A 10,628-nucleotide genomic window follows, 5' to 3' on the forward strand; every position below is an offset into this window, starting at 1 on the left:
GAAAAGAAATCCATGGTCTGCGTTTGTCAAAGAAAAAAAAAAACTATAAAATTTCATGTCCTCCCCTTTCCAAATCTCTGTGAATTGCATCTCTTCCTTGTATTTTACGCTTCAGAGAAAAACTGAAAAAAAAAAAAAAAAAACCAACACTTCAACAGTGCCATCTTCAACTCCCCATTTCTCTCCGACTTGCCATTTTCCAAAAACATTTACGTTTTTTTTCATTTCCTCTCTCTCCCTCTTAAAAATATCAATAACTAATCAGGAGAGCTGGATCCATCACAGGAACCAGCGCATTCCTTGACATTAAAGCCGCCGCCGCCGCCACCCCCAGTGGCCACCTCCACCTCCACCTCCACTAACGGCCAGATCCGTTACCGCACTCCCTCCTCCGCCGAACTCTTCCTCGAAGCCGGCACCACAGCCACGTCCCCTACCAACTCCGATAGTAAGTCGTCTACAATGAAACGACCTGGTTTGCGACACGAGTCATTAAGCGATAAGATCAAGAAGTACAAGGGAGTGTTGCTTGTGATTTCGATCCCGGTGCTGTTGATTGCTTTTGTGCTGTTCGTGATGCCAAGTCGTGAAGACTACGAGTATGGAGGAGGGATTCGAAAGATGTCGACGGATTCGAGGAGTTATGCGGTTATTTTTGATGCAGGCAGCTCAGGGAGTAGAGTTCATGTTTACTGTTTTGATCAGAATTTGGATCTTGTTCCTATCGGTAAAGAACTCGAGCTTTTCTTGCAGGTATTTAACACTAATGCCTACTTATTTATCATTCATAATTAATTAATTAATACAATGTGAATTGTTATTGTTATTTTTTTAACAAGTTTGAATTTGAGTGAGGTATTGTTGTTATTTTATATGTGCAATTGGTTGATTAGTGCAGAGAAATTGAATCTGTGGAAATTATATGATGGTGGGAGAGGAAATTGGATTTAGATTGGAAATGAGAGAATTAGTTAATATTGATTTACAGGCTGTTTGGAAACTGAAGTTTTGAGTAGAAATGAAATCATTTCAACACCATTTACCTAATGCTAGTGTTTGTAAAGCTTTAAGCAACACAAATGAATTCTACGACCAATTAAAATTAGAGATTTTTATAGATATGCAAATCACACCGGGTGTGATTCGCTTCGGAATTGAACCATTAAAAATTAATTAATCCCACTAAACCCCCCCCCCCCCCACACACACACACACACACGCCCGCGTGTGCATATGCCTGGAATAAGCTTTTTTAGGAATGAGGGCAAGTTGAGTAAATGATGTATTTTCATTAACTCAAGTTGGAAAACCTATTAAAAAAAAATCAATTAGAAAATTAAATCATTTCTATCTACTTAAATAGTTGAAGTCAATTCTAGCATTGAATTGGTTTCAAACAAGTTGTTAGAGTTTCAGAGTTAGTTTCCAGTTGGAAGAGACATCAAAATGGAAATGAAAACAGTAGCTTTGGTTTTTACTGATAGTAAAAGAGTTTGTTGTTGTTTTTAGTGGAGGTGAGTTTGTATTTTGCTGGTGGAAGTGGAATTCGATCCAATTTTGAGGTTTAAGAGTGAGAAGAGTGGCAGAAAAAGTATCAGATCTGATGCCAGGAATGTATTAGGTGTGATGCCATTTTACTTCGCAATGTTCTTCTATATTCCTTTGCACCTTTTCTTTTATTTTAAAGGTTGAAGTTGCTTGGTGAGTTTTGGATTAGTCAAAATTAGTGGTTTTAAAATGCTAATAGAGGGGTTTTGAGCTGTCTGTTTCATACCGTTTTGTTATACAATATGTGTTTCTGATGTTGTTTTTGTTATATAGCTTAAACCAGGTTTGAGTGCTTATGCAAACAACCCACAAGAAGCAGCCAACTCCCTTGTTTCCCTGCTTCATAAAGCTGAAAGTTCTGTGCCTAAAGAGCTCCGACCAAAAACACCTGTCAGAGTGGGGGTGGGTAAATTCAGATGGTTCTTGTTTGCATTTTTACTTGGTTGAAACTCATAATAAATAAATTTATGATAAATTGATGCAATGCCATGTATACTACTCAACTTTAGATTAGTTGGGGTTGCTTAATTACTGTAATTGGCTTTTAAATGTTTCTGCAGGCTACTGCTGGTTTGAGGGCACTGGGAATGGATGCATCTGATAAAATTTTGCAAGCGGTAAGTCGTTGTTTCATAGTCTATATTCTCATGATTTGCCATGATATTGCATACTTATAGCCTTTTGAACTCCATGTTTGAAGGTCAGGGATCTCCTGAGAGATACAAGCACCCTTAAATCTGAGGCAAATGGGGTCACTGTTTTGGACGGCTCTCAAGAAGGTTCTTATCAGTGGGTTAGTTTCATTGACTTTTTTATACACATCTTGTTTTTACTTGTGAAGTTAGTTAGATGCTAGTTTTCAAACTTTTTTTCCATAACAAAATGCTGGTGATTGTAATGACTAGAGAATGATGAGTAGGGTTTAACAGTATGCTATTTTAATACAAGTATGAAAAACTGTGTGGTGTCCCCATATTAAGTTGAATTCAATAAAACGGTGTGAGAATTGCTACCTTAGAACTAGCTAATCAGTAGTTTCATACATTGGACATAACAAAGAATAGTCCTGCCAAATTTTTATTGGGCACATCAAATTGGCTAGAAGTGCTGTTCCTGCTATGGAGAAGGCTAGTTCCATTTGGAAAGGCTTCTCTTGAATTCAGATGAAAATATGAGTCTTCATGCATGGTTTTCTTACTAACATAAGTGAATCACTAAAGTGCAAGCTACTAACACTTAACTGATTATATTTGGTGTTCCCTTGCACTAGTTTCTCCTGCTTTTTTTTTCTTTTCTTTTTTTTCTATTTACGCTACCCCTTTTCATGTGCTAAAAAGCACTGGATATCAGTTGTATGAGCAGTTTTTACATCATAGTACCTCTACATTGACTTTGTCATAGCCCTATGGTGTGTTTGTGTTTCTCCTCTAGTAAGCTTCACTTGCTGATATTATGATTGTATATCATCACTGACCACAGTTTTTGAGATAGACAAGGAGAATTCCTTGAAACAAGGTGCCGATGTATTAATTTATTGCATTTAGAAGGTCATAAACACGTAACATCTTGAATCAAAGATGAGGAAATTTTTCCTGTATTCTGTCCATAATATTATTGTTCAGTCTTTTCTTACTTTATCTGACCTGCGTTTTGCAGGTGACAATAAACTACCTCTTAGGAAATTTAGGCAAGAAATATTCAAACACAGTTGGAGTAGTAGATCTTGGTGGTGGATCTGTTCAAATGGCATATGCTATCTCTGAGACGGATGCTGCAAAGGCACCAAGGTTATCTGATGGAGAGGATACATATGTGAAGGAAATGTTTTTGATGGGAACCAACTATTACCTCTATGTTCACAGGTTGGGTTCATCGGTAGCTGTAGCTTTTGCGTTTTATCAGGCTGTCTTAGAATTTTCTTATGTACAAAAAGAATTTTGGTACAGTTATTAACTGTACTGTGGAGACAAGGTTGAGTAATTTTATGACTGCAAGTTCATAATTTGACTATGGCATCTTTCACGTGCAGCTATTTGCACTATGGTTTACTAGCAGCTCGAGCAGAAATGTTGGATGCTTCAGAGGACTCTACCAATCCGTGTATCCTGGCTGGTTATGATGGTAATGAATCACTTAATTTGTAAGAGGCGTGATGAGTTTTGCTTTTCATTTTATCATGTTGATTCATCTTGTTTTGTGATTAGAGGAATTAAATTTCATGTAAATCATTTGTTGCTGCACAATTTGCTTTTCAGAAGATGAATAAAATGTGTATGATTAGAAGACATTAGTTAGAATGTTAGTTTTCTATGTTCAATGCCAACCGTTTAACAAAGTATATAATTAAGAATTTGGCCAACATGCAACTTGATGAACGAGACATGATACCATTAGATGCGGGGCACATGCAATGGACATACTCTTTATCATGAAATTTTCTCTCAATTATTCCTTTCTCTATTGCAATCAGTGGAAAAGTGGAATGATAATTGTAATAATGTGTGGTGTCTTTTATGATTTAAATTTTCAAAACACTAACAACTGTTTTCCCTCTAAATTGCTTGTTTTAGATTGTGAACTTTTGCTTTTGCAATTGAGTTTCATTCAACATATCTCTTAAAAATATTATAATTAGCTGTGGTTATAGTTTAAATAACAACTTCATCTTGCATATATGGTGTTCAGATGAGCAAATGGACTAATAAATATCCTTTCATTTGCTGGTCTTCGAAACAGGGGTATACAAGTATGGGGGGAAAGACCATAAAGCATCGGCTTCTCCATCTGGTTCAAACATGGAAGAGTGCAGGAGATTAGCTCTTAATGCTCTCAAAGTTAACGAAACAACTTGTACACACATGAAATGTACATTTGGTGGAATATGGAATGGTGGAGGCGGGGATGGACAGAAGAACATGTTTGTTGCATCATTTTTCTTTGACAGAGCTGCTCAGGTGCTAATCATCCTTAGGTTTCTTGTGAAATTCATTGTAAGTTACAACGTCTCCTTTGCAAATTTAGCGTGCTAACTAGATTATTTACATTCATAGGCTGGGTTTGTTGATTCAACTGTACCAGCTGCCAAAGTTCAACCTTCTGATTTTGAGAGTGCAGCGAAGCGTGCTTGTGAAACTAAACTAGAGAATGCGAAATCCATATACTCAAGTGTGGACGATAATGATCTGCCATACATATGCATGGATCTTGTCTACCAGTATACATTACTTGTAGATGGATTTGGTAAGTCCTTCGCGCTTGAGCGAGCTGTCAAAGTTCCCACTAACTTTTGCACCTGAGAGCTTATGCTAAGATGATCTTCTCTTATTCTCTGGTCATTCTTTGCCTGTAGCTTTGGATCCATGGCAAGATATGACGTTGGTGAAGAAGGTTCAGTACCGTACTTCTCTTGTGGAAGCTGCATGGCCACTGGGCAGTGCCATAGAGGCTGTATCATCACCAGCATAACTCCAAATTGCACTATCAGCTTGGTCACCAAAGTGCATGATTCAGCGGCGATTCCTGAGAAGCAACATTCTCTTAAGCAGAGAATTTAGCAGGATCCGTATTGCTTCAGGAGTCCGTACAGAGTGGGAATGGAAATTGGATTTTTTTTACTATAGATTGGGAATAATGAGAAGAAAAGCTCCATTTGTCATCATTTATAATCACCTTACATAGTGTTTTATTAGACATTGAGCGAATGATTCAATTAGATTAGTTCATTTTGATTGCCTGCCCGTCATTTTTTCGTCCTGTTTTTTTTTTTTCCTCTGAGAATTGAGCGATGGTGTAAGGCAAACCATCTTCCTTTACGTTCTAGCTCTTAGTAACGAATTAGATTTTTATATGATTATTTCCGATTTACCTGAGGCCCAAGTCTTGACCTATTTGTATAATGTTGTTTGGTACTGCAGGCATTCTTATGAAACGAAAAGCGCTTTTTGGATGGAAGAAACAGGGAGTAGCTTCCCAATATTAGAGCGGATTACTCCAAAGCTCACAAAGCCCCATTCTGGATAAAAGACCCATATGCACGTAGACTTGACCTGGATAGCTTAAAATTATTAAATTTACCGTTTGTTTTTGTATTTTAAAAAAAAATAATTTTTTTTATTTTTATTTTCAAATTAATATATTTTGAATGTTTTTAAATTATTTTTATATACTATATCAAAAATAATTTTTTAAAAATAAAAAATATATATTATTTTAATATATTTTTGAATAAAAAATATTTTTAAAAGTAATTACAACCACACTGCTAAACAATTATTAAATCTAAAAAATCATTAAGCCTAAAAAATCTCAAGTGTATGAATCTTTCAGCCTAGGCTTGCGTGTCCAAGTTGAATTTATTTTTTTTTAATTAAGAGATGAACAATAATTTTTTTAAAAATAAACCAGTGATATGTTACTCAAATTTTATTTTTTTTATAATCTTGAAGCGAAAAAAATAAATTATATTTTTTTCTATTTTTTTTAACTAAAAAAAAATTATATTTTTTAGTTTATTAACACCCCAAAAACCTTTAAAAACTAACTTTTACATCCATTAAAATTACTCTTATAAAAATTACTTATATAATAATATACCTCCATATATATTTTAACCTCATATCAACCATACCAAATGCGTGCAGTGTGAATTGAAAAAAGAGTTTTTCATCTTCTCAAAGCCATATTTGTCTAAGAATACAAATAATTTTCTACTAAAATAATATGTTGTGGTAAGAGCAATAGTGTCCCAAAAAAAAAACATTGTTAAAATGTAATTAAATCAAATTTTGTGGTGGAAATGCAAAATCAGAAACTCGTGAATTTCTAATTCTTACAAGACATCATCATAAGTGATAGTAAGAAAATAAAATATAGAGACCAAGAAGAATTAAAACTAAACTACATGGACCAAACTGTAATTTACCACGCGGTTTCCCCATTTTGTTCCTCTCCCTCGACCAATTACGCATAGCCACTTGGGAGACCTGCTTTACTACTGCCTCCCAGGTTTTATGTACAGTAATTTCCTTTCTACCAGTACCAGCTTAGCCCCTTAACCCAGTAAAGCGCATACATAAATGGCGGCTCCAACATTCATTTTGACACTCTCTGTCGCAGCAAGCAAAGAAAATATCCTTCCAAATCTTGAAACTCAGAGCTTACATATAAATACAGGTGCCACTTTCTATTCATTGACTTCTCTTTATTGGTAGAGCTCTCCGTTCAGTCATTTTCACAAACAGTTTGTGTTCCGTTTGAACAAGTTCTGTCCACCTCTAGAATGCTAGGAATCAGAACCATAAGATGTAACCTGTCGAGATTTGTAATTCTAGCTCGAACCCATTTGATTTTTTCACATTTTGAACTAACCCACTTTGCAAATCTAACCGTTGAGAGGCCACTAAGTTCGAAATTTTCAACTGCTTTCTCTTCTTTCTCCACTTCAAGTCTTGAAACCGCAATCACCCCAAAGCATCTCAAAGAGCCAGAAGAATGTTCTAGTGATAATGACGATAACGGCAGTGATATGGAAAATGACGACGACGACGACGACGATGTTAGAGGGCTGAATTTAAGCGATGATGGTCTTTTTCAGGATGCGAAGACCATTGTGAATATATTACAAGAATCGAGTGACAATCGTGTGAAAATGAAGAGCAAGATTGAGCAATGTGGGGTTAAGGTCTCACAAGAATTGGTCTTGGAGGTGCTTTCTAGGGTACGAAATGATTGGGAGGCGGCGTTTACTTTCTTCTTGTGGGCAGCTAGGCAGCCAGGTTATGCTCATTCTGTACGTGAATATCATTCCATGATTTCTATTCTTGGTAAAATGCGAAAGTTTGATACAGCGTGGGTGTTGATTGATGAGATGAGAGGAGTTAAGACCGGTGTATCACTGGTGACTCCACAGACTTTGTTGATCATGATTAGGAAATACTGTGCGGTGCACGATGTTGGTCGGGCTATAAACACATTTTATGCCTACAAAAGATTTAAATTTGATATGGGGATTGAGGAGTTTCAGAGTCTTTTGTCAGCTCTTTGTCGGTATAAGAATGTGCAAGATGCTGAGCAGTTGATGTATTGCAATAAAGCTGTATTTCCGCTTAACACTAAGAGTTATAACATTGTGCTGAATGGTTGGTGTAATTTGATTGGTAGTCCTCGTGAATCAGAGCGAGTGTGGAGGGAGATGAGCAAGAGGGGTATTCGATTTGATGTTGTGTCGTATGCTAGTATGCTGTCTTGCTATTCAAAGGCTGGTAGTCTTTATAGAGTGCTCAGGCTCTACAAACAGATGAAGAAAATTGGGATTGAACCAGATAGGAAAGTTTATAATGCGGTCATCCATGCTCTTGCGAAGGGTAGGCTTGTGAATGAAGCTTTCAACCTCATGAAAGCAATGGAGGAGAAGGGTGTTGCTCCTAACATTGTCACATATAATTCACTAATTAAACCTTTATGTAGGGCAAGGAAAGTAGAAGAGGCTAAAGGGGTATTTGATGACATGTTAAAGCGATGCATATCTCCTACCATACGCACTTACCATGCTTTCTTTCGCATTTTAAGGACAGGGGAAGAAGTGTTTGCTCTCTTGGAGAAGATGAGAAAGATGGGATGTCAACCAATTAATGATACCTACATAATGTTAATTAGGAAATTTTGCCGGTGGCGTCAGCTTGAGAATGTCTTTAAGTTGTGGGATGAAATGAGTGAGAATGGAATCAGTCCTGATCGTAGCTCATATATTGTGCTTATTCATGGTCTCTTTTTGAATGGTGAGTTGGATGCAGCCCACAAATATTACACAGAAATGAAGGAAAAGCAGCTATTACCCGAACCAAAGATAGATGAAATGCTTCAGACCTGGTTGTCTAATAAGCAAATAGCAGAGGGTCAGACCACAGAATCAAGAAGCAATCAATGTCAGACCACAGAATTAAGAAGCAATCAATTGGATTGCAGTCAGTCACGCGAGCAAACCAGAGGCATTCCTAAGAGAAGTCATGAAAGAAATTTTATCCGACAAGCTGAAACGAGAAAAGTTGTGAGAGAGCGAGGCTTTTCGTTTTGGGAGCCCTAGGTTCTTGTGCAATGGGTAATTTATGCAGGCAGTGAACCTGCAGCATCAAGCTTCCAAGAACCTCAGCAACAATATATGCACCCAAAATATTGGAAAGCATAGTATATGTAAAATGCTGCAGAATTTATCTATAGGATTGCAGATACATACATGTCTGTGGTGTGATTGGAGAACATCTTATGTTTTGCATTATGCCTTGTTATTCTCACTCTTATAATAGAAAAGTAAAGTTTAGCAATAAAAAAAACAACAACAACAATAATAATAATAAAATATATATATGCTTCGAGAGTCAACACGGAAGTTGAGCTAAAAATGTTGCTTTGTTCTCTGTTGATTTCCTCCTTCACATTACGGCCTTGTTTGTTTCCCGAAAAGTAGTTTCCGGGAAACCATTTTCCAAACTTTCCTGTGTTTGTTTGTCATTAGGAAAGTTGGTCAACGGAAAACAATTTCCGGTCAACGGAAAACACTTTCTAGTCAACGGAAAACACTTTCCGGTCAACGGAAAACACTTTCCAGTCAATTTTAGTAAAAAAAAAAAAATGACTTGGTTTTCAGGAAAGTGTTTTCCTTTTAGCTGTGTTTGTTTTTCGGAAAGTGATTTCCGGGAAAGCACTTTCTAAACTTTCTTGTGTTTGTTTGCCAGTAGGAAAGTTGGTCAATGGAAAACACTTTCCAGTAAAAGGAAAATTTGGCTTGGTTTTCAGGAAAGTGTTTTCCTGAAAAATTTGAGGGGAAAACACTTTCCGGAAGTTGTGAAAAATTTAGAAATGTCATTATTTGCTGATTATATCAAATTTGATCCTCAAACTTTTGATTGCTATATATATTTTGTTTTGAATATTTATTTTTCAATTTCATCTCTTAAAATTTTATTTTTATATTAACTTTGATCCTTATTTTTATAATTGCTATTTGCTTTTTTCTTATCATTTTTTTATTGAAATTTTTTATTTATTAAATTTGATCCTCATTCTTTTGATTGTTACTTATTTTATTTGAAATAATTTATGAAATGTTGATTATTATTATTTTAATTTCTTCATTTTTCATTTTCTTTAATTTTTTAGATTTGATCCCTATTATTTTGATTATTATTTGTTTTATTTGAGATAATTTATGAAATTTTTTTTTCAATTTCATTCTCATTCAACTTTTTAATTTGTAAGATTTGTTCCTCATTATTTTAATAAACTTAAAAAAATAAAATATTAATAAGTTATTTTCCAGCTCATTTTTCATGACATAACCAAACACTGGAAAGTGTTTTTCCAGTTCATTTTCCATAACACTACCAAACATCGGAAAATACTTTCCCGGAATTCACTTTCCAGGAATTCACTTTCCCCGAAATTCACTTTCCAAAAGGAATTCACTTTCCTGCAAACAAACGGAGCCTACCATGTTTCAACATGTGCATATGGTGTGCTACCAAAAACAAAACATATGCATTACAGATGGAGATGGGAAAACAAGTCCAACAGATAACCAAAGATAAAAGAACTACAAAGTACAAGCTTAATTATATGTTGTGCAACAAAATTATGAGTGGGTCACTGTTGGAAAGAAAAAAGATTACCAAATACAAACCGGAACACCGATAAAATATTTACACTAATAAATTGCAGAATTTTACCAATAAAACAATTCTTTGATATATTTATTGGTAAACACTAGCTAAAATACTTTTAATATATAGAAAAAGGAAGAAATTAAAAAAAAAAGTTAAAAAATACAATGATGTGTCATTTATATAGATGATATTATTAACAGTATTAATCCTTTAATAAAAATCTATAAACTTGTTGGTAATATTTAAGTTATAACTTTTAAGATTGTGTTTACTTGCTTTATAGCTTTTTCCTATAAAAATTTGTTGTATGATTTGTACATGTTAGGGTTTGTTTGAGATTTTGTAATATTGTATTTGTTTGTAAATTGATAAAATTACTTGGGTGTTTTGGATAAAATAAATAATGACGCATTTAATGGGTCC

General features: G+C 35.1%; 2 protein-coding genes across 2 annotated transcripts; both read left to right on the plus strand.

Annotated features, from left to right (window-relative positions):
* Positions 1-5,295, plus strand: LOC118036522 (apyrase 2-like). Its single transcript, XM_035042247.2, has 9 exons — positions 1-753; positions 1,822-1,950; positions 2,109-2,165; positions 2,249-2,341; positions 3,205-3,410; positions 3,578-3,669; positions 4,285-4,502; positions 4,599-4,788; positions 4,898-5,295. The coding sequence occupies exons 1-9, from the start codon at positions 463-465 to the stop codon at positions 5,011-5,013; spliced, it is 1,392 nt and encodes a 463-aa protein (XP_034898138.1). The 5' UTR covers positions 1-462; the 3' UTR covers positions 5,014-5,295.
* A 1,224-nt stretch (positions 5,296-6,519) lies between these two features.
* On the plus strand, positions 6,520-9,475 carry LOC118036521 (pentatricopeptide repeat-containing protein At5g15010, mitochondrial). Its single transcript, XM_035042245.2, has one exon. It carries the CDS (start codon positions 6,827-6,829, stop codon positions 8,627-8,629), a length of 1,803 nt encoding a protein of 600 aa, XP_034898136.1. The 5' UTR covers positions 6,520-6,826; the 3' UTR covers positions 8,630-9,475.
* The last annotated feature ends 1,153 nt before the right edge of the window (positions 9,476-10,628 follow it).

Source organism: Populus alba, chromosome 13 (genome assembly GCF_005239225.2).
Source record: "Populus alba chromosome 13, ASM523922v2, whole genome shotgun sequence".
NCBI classification, from domain to species: domain Eukaryota; kingdom Viridiplantae; phylum Streptophyta; class Magnoliopsida; order Malpighiales; family Salicaceae; genus Populus; species Populus alba.

What these genes read in the sequence shown, in the direction of transcription:
- LOC118036521 (XM_035042245.2), top strand. Translation starts at nt 6,827, where the DNA reads ATGCTAGGAATCAGAACCATAAGATGTAACCTGTCGAGATTTGTAATT.
- LOC118036522 (XM_035042247.2), top strand. Translation starts at nt 463, where the DNA reads ATGAAACGACCTGGTTTGCGACACGAGTCATTAAGCGATAAGATCAAG. An exon ending in CTGATAAAATTTTGCAAGCG is followed by an intron (nt 2,166 to 2,248) that starts GTAAGTCGTTGT and finishes CCATGTTTGAAG; the next exon opens with GTCAGGGATCTCCTGAGAGA. An exon ending in TATTACCTCTATGTTCACAG is followed by an intron (nt 3,411 to 3,577) that starts GTTGGGTTCATC and finishes TTTCACGTGCAG; the next exon opens with CTATTTGCACTATGGTTTAC.